This window comes from Vigna unguiculata, chromosome 9 (genome assembly GCF_037176805.1).
Source record: "Vigna unguiculata cultivar grain cowpea cultivar isolate G323 ecotype 2 chromosome 9, ASM3717680v1, whole genome shotgun sequence".
Classification (NCBI taxonomy): domain Eukaryota; kingdom Viridiplantae; phylum Streptophyta; class Magnoliopsida; order Fabales; family Fabaceae; genus Vigna; species Vigna unguiculata.
Window position 1 is genome coordinate 20,318,375 of NC_140800.1, and position 24,547 is coordinate 20,342,921.

Below are 24,547 nucleotides of genomic sequence, written 5' to 3' on the forward strand. Positions count from 1 at the left end.
AATATTATCCCTTGTTTTCCACAACCTACATTTATATACAAATTTTATTTGTTTCAAAGTAGATCTTCAAATCAGACATATGTGAACCAACGAATGAGCTAGTCCATGCTACTTTAAAGACTAACATTGTCCCCCATCCATCCATGCATCCGATGGTTGATGGGTTATTATGGAAACTTGTGGACCCGTCCACTCAGACTCACCACACTAAACATAGCGAGAGTTCCTCTAACACTCATGCTAGCTCCTCAAGCAATCATGGTGCACCAACATGGGGCTGGAAAATATAATAGACCCTTGTGCTTAGTATTGATGCAATTAATATATTTGTCTTAGTATGTCGTTAGTGTTGGTGCTTTGACTTTATATTTTGCATCTGTTATTTTGATAATGAAATTAAAAACTTAATGTTTATTGTTATGGTATGTGATTTCATGTTTAAATATGTTGTTGAGTAAACTGGGTGTCTGTGGCAGTTCCAAATTGTTATAATCGTCAAATCATACGTAAGTGGGGAGTAAAGACTACACATGTGGGGAGTCAAATTATAAATTGTGGAGCGAAGTTGTAGATTTTAAAAGAATTGAAATATGGTTTTGTGATAACAGAATGCAATCACTTACACAAATTTTGCATCATACAATGCCCATTTAATAAACACTAAATATTTACCGTTGTCGGTGTTTGCGGCTCTTTGAAATTGTTCAATTCATCAAATCTTCCATATTTGTGAACTAAAGCATTAACATGTGGGGAGTACTGGTGGAAAATGTGGACTGCACTTGCTGGTTGTAAAAAAATATAATTACGATAATATGTGGGGAGTTAACTATGATATCATATTTTGAGGTTGTATATTTTTTTATAACTATTTTAAATAGCCTATTGGGATTACACAATTAACTCACTTTAACAAATTTTCTGTCATCCAATTTCCATTCACTGAAGTGGGTAGTTGTCTTACATGAAAATTGCCAAAATACTTAAGTGATACGTAAATGGGGAGTCAAGCATTAATATGTGGGGAGTAAAATTGGACATTATATTTTGAGGTTGCAGACTTTTTTAAAACTAATTTAAATATGGTATTGGGATCACATAATTCACTCACTTTAACAAATTTTCCATCATAAATTGTCATTCATTGACGTGGGTGCTTGTCTTACTTAATAGTTGCCAAAATGCTTAACTCATTCGTAATTGGGGAGTCATGCTTTAAAATGTGGGAAGTGCTATTGTAAATCTAGACTACAACTGCATCTTCAAAAAATATTTAAATATGGTATTAGGATCACACAATTCAATAACTTAAACAAATTTTTCATCATCCAATTTTCATTCACTAACGTGGGTGTTTGTCATACTTGACATGTGCCAAAATCCTCAATTCATCAGTAAGTGGGGAGTCAAACTTCAATATGTGGGGACTGCTGTTGTAAATTGTGGACTACACTTGCATCTTAAAAAATTTGTAAATATAGTATTGGGATCACACAATTAACTTGTAACATCCCATCCGGATATTACGTTTTTGAATGATAAAATAAAGAAATATATATCAACTTTATTTAATAATACCTCATTTTCAAAAAATGTGGGAAATTTAAAACTTTATTAAATAAATAGATAGTATGAAATCCATAAATTAGAAAAGTAGAAATTTGATAAAAACATCCATAAGTGTTTATAATTTATTCCAAAATCATAAAACATAAAACTCCTCGAGTCATCCCCGCTTCGTAGCTAAGCCTCACTAGAGCCACCTGCATCAACATCATCTGCTCACGTGTACCGCGCACATGATCATTGCCAAACACAAGCAAAAAGGGTGAGCTTAACAGATAAAACATATAAAAATGCATATACATGTACAACACTCAGATATTTATATCATACAATCTCCCGAGAAGTTCCATATCACATGGCCACAATAATGTTATTCGTGTTCTACATCTTCTAGTGATTACCTCAAGATGACTTGCTGCCATACCTATCGGCCACAATCAATAAAGAACGTGCGGGAAACCATTGCTATGGATCATACATCGTAATGCCAAGTGGAGTTCTTTGCTATGACCTCTACAGAAGTGACACAGTCAGGTAATCTCATCATGCAATCTTGTTTACTGGAGGGCATAATGTGCTTGTATTATTTGACTCTAGAGTAACACATTCTTTTATTTCTGATGCATGTGTGGCGAAACTAAGCTTGGCGAGGCGTGACTTGGACTGTGAGTTGCTGGTTTCAACTCCATCTTTGGGTCATGTGTGATGGACGTCCTTGGTGTAGGAGAGGAAGGAGATCCATGGAAGACACCAAAAAGAAGATGAAATGCAGCGGAAATGAAGATAAAAGCAAGAGCTCTAGGCAATGGAGGTTTTTGGTGAAGATGAAGAGTAGAAGTAGAACTATGGTATGAAAGGTGGCTAGAGGAGATGAAGGAGAAGGTTAGCCATGTATGCTCTCAAAATAATAGAAGAGTGGAGTGATCTCAACACAAACATTCTATTAGAAATTTCAAGAGTTAAAATGTACAAATGGTCTACTTTTGGCTTTTATATGTAAGCCTAATAGTAGGCTAATTCTTGGCCCTTAGATCAAGCTTGGAGGAGAAGCTTTAATTATCACCCTTGGATGGTGGCTTGGAGAAGGAGACATCTTCCTAGCCTTTGGATGAAGACTTGGAAAATAAGACACTCTTTTAGCCATTGGATGAAGGAGTGTGGACTTGGCTCCATGGGATGCATGATCCATGAGGAAGTCATGGCCTAAGGGAGACTCTTAGTGGGCCAAGCCCATCTGTACATGTAACACCTATTTTTATGTCTTACACCATTATTGAAAGCAAAGCCCAAATATTGGCCCAATTTAAAATCTATTCTACTGGGCTTTGATGCACTTCGTCAAGTCTTGTTGATTTCTTTGGCCTATGAAAATAATGTGACAAGCCCATTAGATTTGTGTCCATCTATTAATGGGCTTGGGCTTGGGCTTGGGCTTGAAGGTGCAATTGGGCTTTGTGGGGTCACATCAAGGTGCAATTGGACTGACATATATTTCTCCCTCTTTACTTATCCAAGCAAGCTTGTAGGGCTTAGCATGAGGAATGGTCTCTACGCTAAGCTTTTCCACCAACCTTGTGCTAGCTACATTGGTACTACTTCCTCCATCAATAATTACATCAATAATTAGAGAGCAAACCCATTTGTTAATTTTGCATCTAGATTGAAAAATGTTTTCTCTTTGATTTGGCTCAATCTCACTTTGATCTTGACCTATCATGTGCCTTAATAACATAGGTCTTTCTCAAAAATTTTAGTTTTACTAGAGGAAGAAGATTCTTTTGAAAGAGAATGGGGAGATGAGTGTTCACTTTCAACATCATTACTCTTCTTTAAGATCATGGTCCTTTTGGTTGGGCAATTTAAAGCAATGTGATTATAACCCAAACATTTAAAACATTTAATGGAACTTGATCTTTGAGAAGTGGAATGGTGAATGTGATCACTTGGTGACTTACTTTTACTTGGTGCATTGCAGATCCTACACATGTACTGGAGCAGGATGATGTCCAAGTGCGCGAGGATGTGACGATCGAAGTTGGACCAGTGAGAATCTTAGATTCTTAAGTCAAACAGCTCAAAGTGAAGGAGATCGAAACTGTGAAGGTTCTCTGGGACGAGGCAACCCAGGAGATGACATGGGAGATGGAGGATCTCAAGAGGAAATCTTATCCTCACCTATTCCCTGGTAAGTTCTCTTTTTCAAAAATAAAAACTTTTAATATGGGGGGAATAGAAGACCCGCATAATTTAATTAATTAAATAATTAATTAATAAATGCGGGTAGTGGGAGCCTTTATGCCATTAAATTCTAACTTGTATGATGTGGAAAAGTACTAGTTCAAATGGTTGAGAGTACTTTATTGTGTGAAAGGACTTAGGTTCAAGTCCTATGTATGCCAATTATGTGTTATTTAATTATTATTGTTTTTAATGTTATGGTTAATCATGTTGTGGGATAATACAATTATGGAATTATATTAGTTATCATGAAACATGAATTGGTTGAATGGTTGAGTATTGATTTGGCATTGGTATGGTTGTGGGTTCAAGCCTTGGAGAACCCGAATTAAATTTTATTTTTGCTTAATTCAGTTTTGGCATGAATGTAAAAAGTTAAAGGAAACCCTAGCTGAATGGGCAGCTTAGAGGTGGCTGGGAAGAAAGAGGGTTTTCTGAATTGCCATTGTAGAACATTCTGAGGAGCGGTGAGGGGATATTGGTGATCACAAGGGGGAGATCCTACTTCTCAATTTTCTTAAGTAAAGGAAACCAGGTTAGGGGAGCTGAACCCGTTTCTTGAATTTTATTTTTTAATCTGTATGAAAGGCATGTGCAATTGGTGTATATGAACTGTTAAATTCACGAAATTTCACGTTTCTAGAGAAATTCCAGAAATCGCTAGGCGGCATATCCCTGAGCACCAAATTTTATGGGTTTTTGTTGAATGGCCTGGTGGTGATGAATACCCGCCAAGCGACGTTAACCTTTTTGGTTCGATTTTGATGATTTTGGGGTCCTGGGATGATTCTGATTGGAGGGAACTTAGTTTTAACTGTTGAGGAAGGATTGGATGTCGAGTTGCATCATAACACATAACATTGATAGCTAAATGTAATGGAATAGTACGAACATATATTTACGTTGGAATTTGGGAGTTTTGATACATCGATATTGAGGGTGGTTGGTTGCACTCAAATTGTAGCTGGAAATTAGTTAAAATTTGAATATCGAGTCACGGTTATTTTGGTTCGAGGAGGAAACGCTTAAGGAATGTAGAGAGAAACATTGGGGAATGAGAGAGGGTCCTATAGCTGGTGAAATTCTAGGAATTTGCCGAAATTGCTTGCACCGCTTGGCGGCATGGGGCTTGTTGCCAAGCGCGATCGCAGAGAGTGGGCCTTCACGTGCTTCCGAGTGTTGTTGATGATACTGGACTGAGGGAAGTAGGTTCATGCTACTTGTGGAGTTTAGAATTTGTTATGTGATGGAAGAATGAATGATGATAAATATGAGCTAGAGGTGAATTCTATTATTGGGATGGGGAAGAAAATGTCATTACAGTAGAGTGAAAATTGTAGAGTGAGTAAGGATCAGTGGTTTAAATCACTGTGGTATTGGTAGTCCTAGGGGGTGGCTAGAGCTAAGTGGGATTGTGAGGATAGTTGGAATAGCCCATTTGTAAGAAGACTATAAATATGGTTAGGTGTAGTTATTAAGGCATATATAAATTGATGGATAACTGAATAGTTGATTTGGGTAAACAACAGAGCATAAGAGGTAGGAGATTATAGTGACATGTTGAGTATTGGAACAGTTGAACCTAAGCAAGTCTAATTTGATAAACTAGATTAGTGATCCAAAAAGGGAATTGAAGGACATCCTATCTTGTAAGTTGTAATTGACGGTGGTTAATATACAAGTGTGTCTATATAGGTTTAAGAGGTTTCAGTAATTTGGATGCATGATAGCACAAGACTAAAGTGGGGGAACTTGACTAAAAGTCGCAAAACAAGTAAAAGTGTATTACTAGTGTGGCGCTTGGCGGTGATGTTGGACCGCTAGGCGATAGCCATGAAATAAGGGGGTTGTAGTATTAGTCGCGTCTAGTGGTGAGAGTGGTCCCAGTAGGCGATAACTGTAGGACCAGTGTGCTCCTAGAATGTGTGCGTGTGGCGGTAGGAGCTATTCCGCCAGGCGGTGTCTGTAGGGATTGATGGTTCAAAGGTGCATAGCGCCTGGTCGTACGTGTCCCCCGCCAAGCATTCTGGAAGCGACAACGCCCGGCGGTACGTGTCCCCCGCTAGGCAATTTTGTTGTTGTAGTCTTGGGTTGTTGGATTCTGTATGCGTGATCTACAAGGATTTTGGTGATGCTTCAAAGGTGGGTTGTTGATGTTCCTTGAGTTGAGCTCGGATCGTATCTCTTGAGTTGAGCTTGGGATAGGGGTTAAGCACGTGGCGTTCCTCGAGTTGAGCTCGGAATGGCATCACTCGAGTTGAGCTCGGGATGGCGGATGAACATGAGGAACCCTTGAGTTGAGCTCGAGATGGCTGATGAACATGAGTGTTGTCGATGTGAGTGTGTTGGTTGTGGTCAGTACAGATGGGTCCAGATGGATTGCCCTTCTCAGAAGTTAGCTGACGAGTTTGGTAGTCTTGGGACGTTACGAACTATGTTTGTATTTGGATGGCAACCTTGAAGATGAGTGGATGTGTGCCGCCACTTGCTATGCAAGATAAGGCTTAAAAGTATTCACTCCCTGCTTGAGTCTGGTGTTATAGGTTGTTTAGTCTTAGTTTTGCCCAGGAGTGCAAAAGTCTACAACAACATTCTGTCCAAAAGCTGCCAAAAGCTGATCCTGCTTTTTCAGTGTGTGTGCTGCCAGTCCAAACAGAATTTTCTTCTGTTTTGTCTGCTGATGTGGCAATGATGGCCAACCCTAGATCAGCTCCCTTTTTGGGCTATTCCATGTGCAGAGAAGAAGCCCATTAGGTGAAGAAAGGGTCTGCTTCAAGGCTTTGCTAAATGCACCAAGTTTTCAACGAAAACATGAGGTGGTTTTTGCCTTTGTAACTGCTGCCATCTTCCAGAGTAAACTGCATCTCGCACAAAATTCCAAAAATTGCGTTCTACCACTTCAATTAAATCTCTTTGAGTGTAGAATCCAACGCAACAAGAACCAACTCATTTGGACACCTGTAGAGAAAGTTATGATCAAAACAAGCAGCAAAGGTCAGTGCTGAAAAATTAGCGTTTTTCCGCCAGCGCCTAGCGGAAGAAGGATAGTGAGTCCAAACAGTGGAAAATGATCCTTTAAGATGCGCCGGGCGGTAATAAATACCGCTAGGTGATACTGCAGCTTTTGAAGACAACTTTAAAATATCACATTTTTAAGCTAAGATTGAAAGATGACGGAAACTAAAATGGCAAGTGAGTGCAATAAGCTTTAATATGAAGGTATAGAAATTGAGTTATCAAATACCCCCACACTTAGACTTTTGCACTCCTGGGCAAAACTAAGACTAAACAACCTATAACACCAGACTCAAGCAAGCACAAACCCAACCATCAAGAGCTGCGGATCACAGACTGGAAAATTGGTTGAGTCCGTGGAGCCAACAGAGACAAGCAAGAACTAGACAAGGCGGGACTGAGCCAAGAAAAGTGTAAACACTGTAAGCACATTGTTTCAAAATTGTGAGCAGAGATGTAAGCAGGGAAAGAAAAACTTCATCCATCAAAGTTAGAATCATTCAAACCAGTCAAGAGCATGTTTAAAGCATTACAAACAAGAATCTCAATCAAATCAGATCTAGGATCAAAATTGACAAACTCTCACAGCATGTGTATCACTCAATTCTCTCATGTGTTTCTGAAAAATTTTCACTCCATACCTCATGCAAGCATGCATTGCCATAAGCTTGAAAAACCTCTAATTTCTACCACTCAAATGAATACAACTCAAGATCAAAAGGACTTTTATATGGCTTGTGATGTGGTCAAGGTGAAGGTGGAATAAAGTGAGAGGTTTAGAGCTAGAAACCAAAGAGAAGTGAGGGAGCACTAAAGAAATGTGAGAAGAATAAGTGCAGATTATATTTCTGCAAAAATTCAACAATTAAACCAGCAAACTCTCTTCTCTTTCTCTTTTGTTTTCCACTTTTCCTTCTTTTTTTTTTATCTTTTGTAATTCAATGCAGACCACCTCTTTTTCTTTTTTTTTTTTCAGATTTTTTCAATCTTTTTCTCATTCATACACCCTTCCAAACTCTCATAATGCACCAAAATCAAATTCTGCACCTTTTTCCCCCACATTTAGACTTTTCAATGGGGCTCAAAACAGTTCCAAGGTTCCTCACAACTCTAAGGTTGGGTTGATCATGGTTTTAAGGTTCAAGGCTTGTAATGAGCTGAAATATCACAAAAAAATAGGTCAATTAGGCTCAAAGTAGGGTGCAATGGAGAATAGTGCAAGGAAAAGTTGTTTGGCTAAGTGGATGGTTCACACAAAATGCCTAGATCCTCTCAAGAGTGTAAACAAACAAGTAGCATAAAAAAGAGTTCAATCAAGTTCTAGATCACATTGCAAGCATGAGTACATCACACAATGAAGAAATTTGGCTCAAAGCTCACTAAGGATATAATTCATCAAATCTGATCCATCATCTAACTCTCATGAGAATCCAACTAAACACAATGCATGAACATGTCAATCAGGTGTGAAAACTTCTAACTAAGGATGGAGAATCAAAATTATTCACATGTGCTCAAAAAACCTTTATTTTCATTCAGTGTAACAATGAAGATTAAACGAGGCTCAATCAAAACACTAATAAACATGCCTAACATGACAAAAAAAAAACAAAATACCTAATCTTAAACAGAAAACACAAAAGCATTAAATGAAAATTGAAACCCCTCCCCCACACTTGAGTCCAACATTGTCCTCAATGTGAGTGAGGGTAAACAAACTTGGTATGGTGATCCTGACAGCTTAGAGGAGTTCATCCTCCTCTCTCATTGGCTTAGTAAGACTGAGCTGTTCAATGCTCTCCTTTGGCCTTGGTGTGTTGTCATGAAAGACTTTGAGTTGTTGGCCATTAACCTTGAATGTACTGTTGGTAGCTTCATCAAAAACTTCAACTGCACCATAAGGGAAGACTTTAGTTATAACATAAGGACCATCCCATTTAGATCGAAGCTTACCAGCCATGAGTTTAAGCTTGGAATTAAACAGGAGCACTTTTTGGCCTTCATAAAACTCCTTTCTCAAGATTTTCTGTTCATGATATTTCTTCACCTTCTCCTTATAGATCTTGGAGTTCTCATATGCTTGCAATCGAATTTCTTCTAACTCTTGCAATTGAAGCTTTCTCTCTTTCCCAGCTTCCTTCAACTCCAAATTGCATCTCTTCACTGCCCAATAGGCTTTATGCTCAATCTCCACGGGGAGATGACATGCTTTCCCAAAGACTACTCTGAAAGGTGACATGCCTAGGGGTGTCCTATACGCTGTCCTTTGTGCCCACAAGGCTTCATCCAATAGTTGGCTCCAATTCTTCCTATGTGGTTCCACCAATTTCTGTAGTAGATTTTTCACTTCCCTGTTGAAAACCTCAGCCTGCCCATTGGTTTGGGGGTGATAAGGTGTGGAGGTTTTATGAGTCACCCCATACTTCAGGAGCAGTGTTGCTATCACTCTATTGCAGAAGTGGCTTCCTTGGTCACTAATGATTGCTTTTGGCACCCCAAATCTGCAAAAAATGTTAGTCTTGAGAAAATCTGCAACAACTTTAGAGTCATTAGTCCTGGTGGCTTTGGCTTCCACCCATCTAGACACATAATCCACAGCTAGAAGAATGTAAGAAAAACCAGCAGAGGGGGGAAAAGGCCCCATAAAATCTATGCCCCACACATCAAATACTTCACACACAATTATAGGTTGTTGATGCATTTCATTTCTCTTTGTAATGTTACCTTCTGCCCTTTGGCCTTTCTCACACCCTTTAACAAACCTGTATGCGTCCTTAAAGATTGTTGGCCAGTAAAATCCACTGTCTAACACTCTTCTTGCAGTCCTTTGAGGCCCAGAATGGCCTCCAACCGATGTGTCATGGCAGTGGTGTAGAATAGCTTCAAACTCACCATTAGGGACACACCTTCTTATCATATGATCACTGCAGAACTTCCAAAGGTAGGGGTCATCCCAAACAAAATGCTTTGCATCTGCTTTTAACTTGTCAACTTGAGCTCTAGATGCATGAGAAGGCAAAATGTTAGTAGCCAAATAGTTCACAAGGTTAGCATACCATGGAATAGAATTACAAGAATGTAAAGAATATAAAAGTGAGTCAGGAAAATCATCACAGATTGGCACTGTGTTGTGTGTGCCCTCAATTCTGCTGAGATGGTCAGCAACTTGATTCAAGGCTCCACTCCTATCCTTGATTTCCAAATCAAATTCTTGTAGGAGGAGCATCCATCTGATCAGTCTTGGTTTGGCATCAGATTTCTTGAGTAAATACTTCAGAGCAGCATGGTCGGTAAAGACAGTGATTTTGGAACCCACCAAGTATGATCTGAACTTGTCCAATGCAAAAACAATGGCAAGCAACTCCTTTTCTGTTGTGGTGTAGTTGCTCTGTGCAAGATCCAATGTTCTTAAGGCATAAGCTATGACATAAGGAAATTTTTCCTTTCTTTGTGAGAGAATAACACCTAGTGCGTAGTCAGACGCATCACACATGAGCTCAAAGGGGAGCTCCCAATTTGGGGGTTGCAAAATAGGTGTTGTAGTGAGCCTTCTCTTTAATTCATCAAATGCCTTCTTGCATGGCTCATCAAACTCAAAGGGTGCATCCTTTTGTAGCAACTTGGATAGTGGTAATGCAATGTTGCTGAAGTTCTGGATGAATCTCCTATAGAAACCTGCATGTCCAAGGAAGGAACGAATCTCCCTCACAGTGGAGGGGTAAGGTAGAGAAGTAATCACATCAATCTTGGCCCTATCTACTTGAATGCCTCTGTCAGATATGAGATGGCCTAAGACTATTCCTTCACTCACCATGAAATGGCATTTTTCATAATTTAAAACCAAGTTAGTCTCAATGCATCTCTGCAAGACTCTATCTAAATGATGCAAACATTCAACATATGAAGTGCCAAACACAGTAAAATCATCCATAAAGACTTCCATGCAACACTCAATCAAGTCAGAGAAAATGCTTAACATGCACCTCTGAAAAGTAGCAGGTGCGTTGCATAAGCCAAATGGCATCCTGGTGTATGCAAATGTTCCAAAAGGGCATGTGAAAGTAGTTTTATGTTGATCCTCAGGTGTAATATGTATTTGCATATAACCAGAAAAACCATCTAGGAAGCAATAATGTGTCTTACCAGCCAACCTTTCTATGACTTGATCAATGAATGGGAGAGGAAAATGGTCCTTCTTAGTGGCTTGGTTGAGCTTCCTATAGTCTATGCAAACTCTCCATTTGTTGGTAACTCTTGTTGGAATCAAACTATCATCCTTGCTTTGCACCACAGTAATTCCTGATTTCTTTGGCACCACTTGGATGGGAGAAACCCATGTGCTATCTGATATAGGATAAATGATGCCAGCTTTCAATAGCTTGGATACCTCCTCCTTTACCACATTCAAGATTGTAGGGTTAAGCCTCCTTTGTGGTTGCCTCACAGGCTTCCAATCATCTTCTAGCAGGATCCTGTGCATACAAACAGCTGGACTAATCCTTGGAATGTCATCTAATGACCAGCCAATGGCTTTCTTGTTCTTTCTCAACACTTGCAGTAACTCATTTTCTTGCTCATCCAAGAGGTTGTTGGCTATAATCACAGGAAACCTTTCCTCCTCATCCAAATAGGCATACTTCAGAATTTCTGGCAGAGGTTTCAACTCCATTTTTGATTGTTGCTTACATGTATTTTGCTCTAATGCTGCTTGTTGTGAAACATTAACCTCAATGTCAGTTTCTGCAAAACAACTAGAAAGGGAGGTTGTAACAGCAAATATCTCAGTGCAAGCAGCACAAGTGCTCTCAGTGCAAGAGCAATCTGTGAGTGTGTCTAAGTCTATATCAAAAAGATCAACAAATTCAGAAAGTGATAAATCAAAATCAACATCTAAAATGAAATCAACTCCTAAATCTATGTTTGTGCAAAAGTCAGTAACTGGTCCAGGTTTCACAGCATCACACATGAAAACTGGATGCTCGTATAGAATGGAGTGACCCTCTATTGGATAATTCATAGCTTCAAAGATGTTGAACTGCACTATATCATCTCCAAACTCCATAGACATAGTACCAGAGTACACATCTATTTTGGTCTTTGCAGTCATTAGGAATGGTCTTCCCAAGATCAAAGTGGATTGGTGCATGGCTCGATCATCCTGCATATCAAGAATGTAGAAGTCAGCTGGAAAAATCAATCTATTTACTTTTACCAACACGTCTTCAAGGACTCCTAAAGGTTCAGCTGTGCTTTTGTTTGCTAGTTGAATCACCACATTGGTTGGCTTCAATCTACCTAAATTAAGCATCCTATACACAGATTCTGGCATCACATTGATTGAAGCTCCCAAGTCCACCAGAGCATTAGCTATGGTTAGCTCTCCAATAGTACAAGGGATGGTGAAATGCCCTGGATCTTCAAACTTTTGAGGCAAACCAGGTTGTGACAATGATGAAACTGTTTGGAGATGCCTCTTGCGAAGATTTCTCTTATAAGTGGACAACTCCTTGAGAAATTTTGCATACTTCGGAATTTGCTTGATTGCATCCAGCAGGGGAATGTTGATCTCCACCTTCTTGAACATGTCCATCAAATCTTTCTCATCCTCCAACTTCTTGGTATTTGTAGCAGCTCTAGAAGGAAAAGGCAGTGGCACTGCTGGTGCTTGCTGTGGTGGTTGTTGTTGCACTTCTTGACCAACCGATTTTCCTTTGTCTTTGTTTTGAGTGCCTTCTTGTAACTCCTTGCCACTCCTCAATGTAATGGCACTCGCATTGTTATGTGGATTCAACATTGGCTGGGATGGCAACTTTTCAGACCCTTGTTGCTTCACCTCATTCATTTCAGTTGCTAACTGGCCAAGCTGGGTCTTTAGGTCTTGTATGGTTGCTGTCACATTTTGCTCAATCTGTGCAGACATCCTCTCTGCCATTTGAATAGCCATCCTGTCAGCTATTTGCTTTACCAAATCTTCAGTCACAACTGTTGCATTGCCTTGAGGTTGTGTTGGGGTAGGCAAAGGTGTTGTTGCATTGTTCCTCAATGGTGGAGGAACGTATCTCTGCTGCTGTTGTGGATATTGATTGACTTGTGGCTGAAATTGATGTTGCAGGGGTGGAGGGAATGGCTCCAACCAGGATTGTAGGTATTGGATGATCTCTCCAACCAGGATTGTAGGTATTGGAATATGGGTTGTATTGCTGGTTTTGTTGAGATCTAGAAGTGTTAGATTGTGCTTGGAAAACTCCAGCAGGGGCTGGTTCTTGCAGCTGTGGACACACATCAGTGAAATGATCAGCAGCACAAATCCCACATAATCTCTGCTGAGTTTGTTGGGTCTGATTGGTTTGTTGGCCTATTGCTAGCTGCCTCACCATGGAAGTTAACTCATTTAACTTGTTCTCCAACCTTAAATGCTCAGTTACATCCACATTGTGAATTTGCACCTCATGTACAGCTTTTCCAAGATTTCTTACACCAAACTGCTGTGAGTTTGCAGCCATATTGGAAATTAGACTTCTTGCTGCAGAAGGGGTTTTATCCATCAAGGTGCCTCCACTAGATGCATCCACCATGTTTCTATCCATGGGCAACAAACCTTCATAGAAATACTGAATCAACAATTGCTCTGTGATCTGGTGGTTTGGGCATGATGAGCATAACTTGTTAAACCTCTCCCAATACTCATATAGGGACTCTCCTTGCAGTTGTCTCACTCCACTGATATCCTTCCTCACTGATGCAGTTCTGGAGGCAGGAAAGAACTTCTCCAGAAATCTTCTCTTCATATCTGTCCATGTGGTTATTGGTGTTGGTTGCAAGTAAAGCCAATCTTTAGCTGCATCACACAATGAAAATGGGAAGGCCTTCATCTTCACTAGCTCTTCAGGCACATCAACTGGCTTCATAGTAGAACAGACTACGTGAAACTCCATTAGATGCTTGTGGGGGTCTTCTCCAGACAAACCATGGAATTTGGGCAGCAGATGTATCAAACCAGATTTCAACTCATAGCTTACTACACCTTCTGGTTGTTGTGGCAGTTGTATGCATAGGGGTTGGTAACCAATATCAGGATTGGCCAACTCCTTCAAAGTCCTCTCTTAGTTTCCAGCCATATCTTCAATACTTTCTGATTCAGAATGAGAGCTTGCAGTGTCACTATTGGAATATGAGACAGTGTGGCTGGACTCTCCTTGTTTCTTTCTTTGTTGTTGCAGTGTATATCGCCTCTTGTATGTTCTTGCAACTTCAGGGTCCAAAGGATACAAATCTTTTTCTTTTATCCTAAACCTGGTCATAAAACATGAAACACACACAAGTGCAACAAACTACAACAAGCATAAATTAGAGATGCATTCAGAAATCAGTTTTATTGAACTAGTAGCCAAAGAGAAAAAATCTAGAAAAATAAAAAAAAAAACTATATACTAAATCTGTACAAAATGCAAGAGAAAAACATTCAATAAGCTCAAAACACTAGCACCATCACCGGCAACGGCGCCAATTTGGTAGACAGCTTTTGTTGCCTAAACTGTCCCAAACAAACTGAATTAATCACCCTTTGCTAATGCAGTATAAGGATCAACTCAGGTCAGTCCAAGGACGGAGTCAATGCAATGAGTGGATTGAATGCTAAATACATGTTTTTGGGAGATTTTTAAAAGCATAAAAGATAGACAAAGAAATTAAAACGAATGCATTTGTAAAGCGATGAATTAATGAAACTAACTCATAAAAAATATGCTAGACTCTTAAAAGTAGAATAAATGAGAATGTATGTAGCCATGAAACCAATGCAAGGATAACAAGTAGAAGAAATGACAACATTTGAAAGAGATAACAAAAATTGGCCTAGCTAGTGTCTAAAAATCAATAACAAAGTGATCACTAAGAAAAAGGGAAACAAAACCAAAATTGATGTCTACGTACTCCACTAGCTAGTGCCCCCTTTTAATTTAGAACTTGATTTGGCATATCACAAGAGCATGAAACCAATAAAACAGTGATTGAACCAAGCCATATGGAGCCAAAAACAGAGCTGCAATGTATATCATGGAAAGCTTAAACAGTAACTGTAAATTAAACCTAATAAAAATGTAGAGTAACTTTAAACTAGGATGTATTCAACCAAGATGGATGGTCTGTGGACAGCAGAAAATGAAGTGCAGAACAAAATGAAAATATAAAATCAGAAGCTAAGTGTAAAATGCAAGCTGGAAATATTCATTGAAGACATAAAACTCCCACAACAGATTGAATTGACAAGAACATTCATCATGGGTTTCAACTTACATAGTCTTGGAATCAAAATAACAAATGAATAGCAAACTAAAATAAAACTCACAATCCATATCACAATGCAAAGTGTTCAGCAATTCATCTTCGAGGACCTTGAAGAGAAAAGTTTTTCAGAGAATCCAGAATGATGGTGTTGTCTAAGAGCTAACAAAAGAAAACTGCACACCAATGGTCCCTCAAAAAAAAAAACTCCCTCGTTCTCTCTATCCCCTTTTTTTAATTCCAGCCCCTTCCCCTCTACACCAAATTGCCTCTCCAAATTCCCAACAACATTCTGTCCAAAAGCTGCCAAAAGTTGATCCTGCTTTTTCAGTGTGTGTGCTGCCAGTCCAAACAAAATTTTCTTCTGTTTTGTCTGCTGATGTGGCAATGATGGCCAACCCTAGATCAGCTCCCTTTTTGGGCTATTCCATGTGCAGAGAAGAAGCCCATTAGGTGAAGAAAGGGTCTGCTTCAAGGCTTTGCTAAATGCACCAAGTTTTCAACGAAAACATGAGGTGGTTTTTGCCTTTGTAACTGCTGCCATCTTCCAGAGTAAACTGCATCTCGCACAAAATTCCAAAAATTGCGTTCTACCACTTCAATTAAAGCTCTTTGAGTGTAGAATCCAACGCAACAAGAACCAACTCATTTGGACACCTGTAGAGAAAGTTATGATCAAAACAAGCAGAAAAGGTCAGTGCTGAAAAATTAGCGTTTTTCCGCCAGCGCCTAGCGGAAGAATGATAGCGCCAGGCGGGAACGTGACAGTGGAAAATGATCCTTTAAGATGCGCCGGGCGGTAATAAATACCGCCAGGCGATACTGCAGCTTTTTAAGACAACTTTAAAATATCACATTTTTAAGCTAAGATTGAAAGATAACGGAAACTAAAATGGCAAGTGAGTGCAATAAGCTTTAATATGAAGGTATAGAAATTGAGTTATCACTCCCTAGGGAGGAAACTCTCACAAATGGTTGAGACACAAGAGTGTTTTTACTACAAAATCTTCAACCCTTTTACATGTCTAGGAGCACCCCTTATATAGAAGAGTTTAGGGGCCTCTAAGCAAATAAAAGATACCTAAGGATGTCTCTACAAAAACCTAACCCTAGCTTCTAGAAACTAGGTCAAATAAGGTTACAAAAATGAGAGACAAAAGAGCCAACTATGGTGTGTGCAAGGCTAATTTCGTTCTAGCACAAAAGGAGACAAAGAATGTGTCTTCTATGTCTCTAAAAAGTGGCCAAAGTGTGCTAAAAACAAAGGAGACCAAAGGTACATAGGTACACTTATTTTGTGCCTTCTACTTTATGCTTATGCCTTTGCTTTACTCTCTCATCCACATTATTTATGCTCCCCAATCATGATGCACCACTTAGCATTGTTTTCTTACTCCTAATTAACCTACAAAGAAAATAAACATAGATTAGTATGTTGGCTTAAGTCAAGTCAACTATAGTCAACAAGTCAAACCTAGTCAAAGGTCAACAAGTCAACTAAAGTTGATTCAACTAAGTCAACTTATGGAATCAAAAATAACAAACACAAATGAAAGGGATGAAGGATTAATGAACTTCCTTTCTAAACATGCTTAGTCTTCTTAAGCATGTGCCTCCATCGTTAGTTGGGGTCAATCCTTCATCATCCTCCCCTTCTTGGAGAGAATTTGACCACAAATTTTTTTAAGCTTTTGTAGATGGAGCTTGACTTGATTTGGGGGAGGTTTTGCGCCTCAAGCTCTTGTTCCATCCTTTCTAAGGGTACTACCCCTAGCTTTAGTTAGGCCATCCTTCTTTTCTAGACCACTCTTCCCCTCATGCTTGCGCATTGGGTCTTCCTTTTGAGCCTTGCAAGAGAAGGAAGAATGGTGATGTCCATCTTACTTTGGAAATCTTTTTTTGGAAGTAACTTGCTCTTTTTCTTTTTCATCTTTTCTCTTATCTTTCACTTTATTTTGGTCCTCATTTGCTTGATTGGGTGAGAGAGGTAGGAGTGTGAACTTCTTGCCTTGGAAGGAGAAAGCATAGGTGTTAGCATGGCAATCATAAAAGACTTTTCTATCAAATTGCCATGGCCTACCTAGCAAAATATGAGTTGCTTCCATAGGCACAACATCACATAACACCACATCTTTAAAATTTCCAATTTAAAAGTTAATGAGGACTTGTTGAGTTACTTTAATGTCTTCTTTCTTAAGCCATGATAGCTTGTAGGGCTTGGCATGAGGGATAGTTTTCAAGCCAAGCTTGTCCACAACTCTTGTGCTAGCCACATTTACATAACTTCCATTATCTACGAGGAGGGGACATAGTTTGTCATTGATATGACACCTTGAATGAAAAAGGTTTTGTCTTTGAGAAGGGTCAAGTTCCTTGGAAACTTGTCTTAGTTGTTGCCTTATCATTAACAATCCACCTTTAAGGGTTTTAATCCTTTCACTTGAAGAAGAAGTGTGGGAAGAAGTACTTTTGGGGGAAGGGGGAGAAAAATGTTCACTCTCTACTTCTTTTTTAAGGTTTAAGGCCATGGTTCTTTTGGTATGACAATTTGAAGTTGTGTGCCCATATCCTAAACACTTAAAACATTTTATAGAACTTGTCCTTGTACCTTGAGAAGAATTAGGAGTTTCATTAGAAGGCCTAAACGAATTAGTCCTAGGAGGTGGGTCTTGGGAACTCTTGGGTGGTGATTTATCATGTTTTCTTTCTTTATCTTTCCAAGTACTAGAATAGTAGTCATTGTATAAACCACTCCTCTTGGCCTCTTTTTTCTTTTGCAATTGAGTTTGAACTTTGTGGCCAAATGTGAAACTTTGTCAAGAGAGGAGTACTCATATAACTCTACTAAATCTTGTATGTCCCTCCTTAACCCACTCACAAATCTAGCTACCTTTTCCTCTTCACTTTCAAATTGGAGTCCTACTTTAAGAAGCATGGACTCTTTCAACTTGTAATATTCATCCACACACATGGACCCTTGTTGAAGCCTTTGGAGCTTCAAAAGAAGTTCCTTCCTATAGGAGGGAGGAAAGAATCTAGCGCGCATAAGAGTTTTAATGTCCATCCAAGAAGCCGCGGGTGGCCATGCATGTACTCTAAATCTTGGGACTTTTTGTGCTTCCACGACCCTACTCGCTCGTGGTCCAACCGAAAAGCCTATTCTGCTCGTAGTCCTGCTTCAAGGACTCCCTCGCCTGTCATCTGAACTCCATGCTCGGACCCGAACCCACATACCCGCCTTTCCTACTATGAACTCCCTCGCTCATAGCATTCTCAAGTTGAGCATGAAATGAACTCCCACGCTCACTCATCCCAACAAGAGTACCTCTGGTGAACTAAACCGTTCACGTTCCACATGCGGTCCACCCATCACGAACTCCTTGCTCGCGACTCAAGCCAAGCACATCCCACATCCTATGGAATTAGTCCTTCAAGCCCAAACATCACAAAACATGCAGGTAATTCCCATAATCTAGGAAACATCAAGCAACCCTCATAATCAGGTTTGATATTCATTTGGACTACAGAAATTCGAGATTTTAATCAGCAATGACCATTCAATTCCAAAAACCCTCATCCTAATCATATAAAGCATAAAAAGGCTTTGCCCACAACAACCAATAACCAAATTTTCAATCTCAGAATAGGGAACACGAAATTCACAACATGTGGATACCAATTGAGAAGGTAGAACACATAATCACCACACATAACTTATACACACATAAATACAGCATCCCCTAACCTGGAATTCTTGATTAAAATTGGGCAAAAATGAAGGTTCCTTGTTTAGCAATGCCTTGTGTCAACCTTACTACCAATTCAGTCTCTTGTGCACCCAATACTCACCACTCCCTCTCCAATTTTCGTTCTCCTCCCAAAGCCAAGACAAACAATTGTAGAAACCCTTCTTCCCACCTAGAATTGGCCTTTTATAGGTGTATTGATGATGGGTTTAAAAGCTGAAACGAAAATGGGCTCAATTATGGGTTTAAAAGCTGAAACGAAAATGGGCTCAATTATGGGTTTAATGCCTATTCAATGATAATTACATAGTGGTTTTTCAGCCCCTTTTTGTTGCCCCTTCTGCTAGGGTTCCCTCTACCTTTTCACATTCAAGCCAAAGTTGATTCTAACAAAAAAAAAAAGGTTTAATTCATGTTTATCAAGGTTTGAACCCATGACCATTCCAATGTCAAATCCCTACACAACCATTCAACCAAGTCATATTTAGTGATAATTATCAAAGTTCTACAATTATACTATCACTCAATAGACTAAATTGTATTATCAGAATAATAATAAATCAAACAACGCATAAATGGCATACATAGGACTTAAACCCAAGTCCTCTCACACAATTAAGTACTCTCAACCATTTGAGCTAGTACTTTTCCAAATCATACCAATTAACATTTAATAACTTCAAAGTTCCCACCACCCACATTTATTGATTAATTAATTAATTTCCACGGGTCTTACAAGGTGGTAAAGCAATCTCATATGACTTAATTTCCTAGACTTCAATACTCTCCCAATACCTGTTGTAGGTGTAACCCTAAGGAACACATGGTCACCTGCCTCAAACTCAAGCGGCCTCCTCCTCTTATCTATGTAGGATTTCTGCGGACTCTTAGTTGCACTCATCCGATCCTGTATCACCTTTACTTTCTCAATAGTCTGCTGTAAGAACTCTGGCCCAAGAACCATTGACTCCCCATCCTGTTGCCAACACAACGGAGTCCTCCATCACCTACCATATAAAGCCTCGTATGGTGCCATTCCAATACTAGAATGATAGCTATTATTATAAGTGAACTCCACCAACGATAACATATCACTCCAGGTGCCCAAGTGATCTAATACACAAGTCCTTATCAAATCTTCCAATTACTGGATGATCCTCTCAGACTGCCCATCTGTCTGAGGATGATAAGCTGAGCTCATTCTTAACTGTGTACCAAATGTTGCCTTCAGCGATTGCCAAAACCTCGATGTGAATCGAGGATCTCTGTCTGCTACAATACTCATTAGCACATCGTGAAGTCTGACTATCTCTCTGACATATAACTTTGCCAGCTTCTCTAGAGACATCTTCTGATTGATAGGTAGGAAGTGCGCACACTTCGTCAGCCTGTCTACAATAATCCAGATCGAGTCATGTCCCCTCACTGACCTCGGCAAATGTGTAACAAAATCCATGGAAATGTTGTCCCATTTCCATTGAGGAACGTCTAGAGGCTCCAACGTGCCACTCGACCTTTGATGCTCAATCTTCACCTTCTGGCATACAAAGCAAGAAGCAACATAATCAGCCACATCTGTCTTCATACCCGTCCATCAGAATGTCGGTTTCAAATCTTTAGACATCTTAGTCATACCTGGATGTATGTTAAGACGACTCTTATGCCCTTCATCCAAGAGCATCTTCCTCAATACTCGACTCTTGGGTACACACACCCTATCTCTAAAACGCAGAATGTCGTCTTTACCTATCCTGAAGTCTTTTCTCTTCTCGGTGCCCAACTCGCCAATTATCTACTGCAGCTCCTAATCCTTACCATGTTCCAACTGAACCTCGTCTAGGAACTCGTTAGTGATTCGCAGCATACTGCAACATATGTAATCAGCACTCGTGTGTAACCCCAAGTTCATGTTTCGCAGCTTCTCAATAAGCTCTAGTTCTTTTATCATCAGGGCAGACACATACACCCTCTTTCTGCTCAAAGCATCTGCAACGACATTGGCTTTGCCAGGATGATATAAAAGCTCAAATTTGTGATCCTTTAAGTACTCCATCCACTTGCGTTGACTCATGTTCAGTTCCTTCTAATCAAACAAGTACTCCAAGCTCTTGTAATCACTAAACACTTGAAACTATGAACCATACAAATAGTGCTGCCAAGTCTTTAGCGCAAACACTATTGTAGCTAGCTCCAAGTCATGAGTAGGGTAATTCTTCTCATGCACCTTCAACTGACGAGATGCATAAGCAACTAGTCATTTCTCCTGTATCAACACACAACCCAAACCCTGATAGGAAGCATCACAGTACACTTCGAATGTCTTAGTCGTGTCTGGAATAGCCAGCACCGGTGATCGTCAACCTCCTTTTCATATCCTCAAAACAGGCCTCACACTCATCTGTCCATGAGAAAGGCTGGTCCTTTCTGGTGAGCTGTGTCAACGGACTCACCATCTTGGAGAACCCCTCGACGAATAGCTTGTAGTATCCTGCTAAACCCAGGAAACTCCGCACCTCAATATCTGTTTATGGCCTCTCCCAATTCACTATTGTCTCAATCATAGCCAGGTCCACTACTATCCCTTGGGCTGAGATTACATGACCCAAGAACTAAACCTCATCCAGCCAAAACTCACACTTTGACAGCTTTCCATACAATTGATGCTCTCTAAGAATTTCCAACACCACTCTCAGATGCTCTACGTGTTCTTCCCGACTCTCAGAATATATCAGTATGTCATCAATGAATACAACGACAAACTGATCCAGGTACGACCGGAAAATTCTGTTCATGTAGTCCAAGAAGATCGTAGGAGCATTTGTCACCCCAAACGGCATCACCACATACTCAAAATGCCCGTAGCGTGACCTCAAAGCCATCTTATGCACATCCTCAGGCTTGACCAAGATCTGATGATATCCAGACCTCAAGTCAATTTTAGAGAACACTGCGGCTCCCCTCAGCTGATCCAACAGAACATCAATCCTCGGTATTGGATATTTATTCTTTATTATTAACTTATTCAACTGTCGGTAGTCCACACACAGTCTTGAGCTGTCATCTTTTTTCTTCACTAGTAATACCATTGCTCTGCATTGTGATGCACTCGGTCTGATAAACTTCTCAAGCAGGTCTTCAATCTACTTTTTCAACTCAGCCAACTCGGTTGGCGCCATCTGATACGGTGCCATAGATACTTGGCCGGCTCTAGGGATGAGATCAATAGTGAAATCCACATCCCTACTCGGTGGCAATTCTGGTATCTTGTTTGGAAAGACATCCACATACTCATCCACCACGGGTATGCTTCTAATCTGCTCAGTTATACTCTTCTTCTCTCCATGAGCCACTAGCATGAAACAAGTAGCTCCAGCTTCTACTTCCTTCATCGCCTTCTAAGCTGAGATCAACTCCAGCCCCATACTCTCTGGAAAAATCACACTGCGACTCCTACAATCGATAACAATATGATTGACCAACAACCGATCCATTCCCAGAATCACATCCAAGCCCTCCATTGGCAAGTAGATGAGAGTCACCTTGAACCTGCAGCCTGCCACTTCCATAAGGCATCCCACACACATAGATGTGATGGATACCTCGCCAGATGCTGGTGTCGCAACTATCAGCTCGCACCCCAACTCTCGCAGCACAAGTCTGAGCCTCCTCACACATTCATTAGACACGAACAAATGGGTGGCTCCTGAATCAAACAACACCACAACCTCATGACCAAACAACAAACATGAAAGTTGCACCAGGTTACCTAACTAGGTTGCCTCGGTGGTTGTCAAGCTAAATACACGCCCTAGTGCTCTGGGCCTATCTCCAACTGGTTTCTTCGCTGGCGCACCTCTAGCTAGTTTCTTGTTGGGGCAATGTCGGGCATAGTGTCCCGTCTGATCGCACACGTATCACTTGCCAATGTTAGGTCCTCCTCCCGAACTGCAAGAGGGTTTTGGGTAATCCCTCCTCAAATGCTCTCCACCACAGTTGAAACATTGTAGTTTCCTAGAAGAAGATGGTGGTCTGTTATATGGTTTCTTCTGCTGGCGAGTGTCTATAGTAGTCTTCTGGGATCGCACCACCTTACTAGGCCTCATCTCCAGTCGTTCAACCGCCTTGGCTTGTTCTACCAAGACTGGAAACTCCCTAATCCGGGGTGGTACTATGAAATGGCACAACTCATGTTTCAAACCACCCTCGTACTTTCTGCACCTCCACTCCTCGGTAACAACGGGCGAATAAAATATCGCCAAGTACTCAAACCTGTCTGTGTATGCCAGCACAGTCTGGTTCCCTTGTTGGAAAGTGAGGAATTCAACTTCCCTCTCATGTTTGGCACTATCCGGGAAGTATTTCTCTAGGAATCTCGTCCTGAAGGATGTCCAAGTAATCTCCTCTGCCGAGTCTGCATCAGCTGTTGCATTCCTACCCGCCAATACTCAGCATCCGCCACTAGTAGGAAGGTGACAAAGGACAGCTTGTGTACATCAGTGCAGTCTATTACTCTACAGATCTTCTCACTCTCTGAGCCATGCGTCGGCCTCATCGGGGGTGGTTTTTCCAGTGAATTTTTAGGGTTTGTGCCTCAAAGTCTTCCATCGTCATTGGGCGAGTAGGTGCCACCACGACTCTAGGCTGTGCTGCAATAGGCTGCATCGCGTCTACCATGCGATGAATGGCTTGAGCGATATCATCAACTCCAACATTATTCCTCCTCCACCTGTTAGCCATAGGTTGGGCAAGCCACATTTTCATCTATTCACACCAAACAGCTCCAATTAAGACTTAAACAACAAAAAACTTAACAGTCAAAAAATCAAATCAGTCTCGCAAGCAAAACACGGTATGCTCACTCCCCATAGACCCTAAAAACATTTTGAAAACCTTTGCTATGATACCAAATGTAACATCCCATCCGGATATTACAGTTTTAAATGATAAAATAAAGAAATATATATCAACTTAATTTAATAATACATCATTTCCCAAAAATGTGGGAAATTTAAAACTTTATTAAATAAATAGATAGTACGAAATCCATAAATTACAAAACTATAAATCTGATAAAAACATTCATAGGTATTTACAATTTATTCCAAAATCATAAAACATAAAACTCCCCAAGTCATCACCGCTCCATAGCTAAGCCTCACCAAAGCCACATACATCAACATCATCTGCTCACGTGTACCGCGCACACGATCATTGCCAAACACAAACAGATAGGGTGAGCTTAACAGATAAATCATATAAAAATGTATATACATGTACAACACTCAAATATTTATATCATACAATCACCCCAGAAGTTCCATATCACATGGACATACTCAAGATAACTTGTTGCCATACCTATCGGCCACAACCGATAAAGCACGTGCAGGAAACCATTGCTACGGATCATACATCGTAACGCCAGGGGAGTTTCCAAATTAGAACATAGTTCACAACGTCCCAAGACTACCAAACTCGTCAGCTAACTGTTGAGGATGGCAATCCATCTGGACCCATCCGTACTGCCATAACCAGCACACTCACACCAGCAACACTCGCCAACTCGAGCTCAACTCAAGGGTTCCTCGTGTTCATCCGCCATCCTGAGCTCAACTTGAGGGATGTCATTCCAAGCTTAACTCGAGGAATGCCACGTGTTTAACCCTTATCCCGAGCTAAACTCAAGAGATACGTTCCTA

The 24,547-nt window shown here is 40.3% G+C and overlaps 2 protein-coding genes across 2 annotated transcripts; both read right to left on the reverse strand.

The window, feature by feature from the left end:
- Positions 1–12,791: 12,791 nt before the first annotated feature.
- LOC146883680 (uncharacterized) lies at positions 12,792–13,622 on the reverse strand. Its single transcript, XM_085666694.1, has one exon. The coding sequence runs from the start codon at positions 13,605–13,607 to the stop codon at positions 12,792–12,794; it is 816 nt and encodes a 271-aa protein (XP_085522820.1). The 5' UTR covers positions 13,608–13,622.
- Positions 13,623–22,243: 8,621 nt separating this feature from the next.
- LOC114163530 (uncharacterized) lies at positions 22,244–24,204 on the reverse strand. Its single transcript, XM_028047835.1, has 3 exons — positions 24,150–24,204; positions 22,771–23,268; positions 22,244–22,551 (listed from the first exon to the last, which is right to left on the reverse strand). Exons 1-3 carry the CDS (start codon positions 24,202–24,204, stop codon positions 22,244–22,246), a joined length of 861 nt encoding a protein of 286 aa, XP_027903636.1.
- Positions 24,205–24,547: the final 343 nt, after the last annotated feature.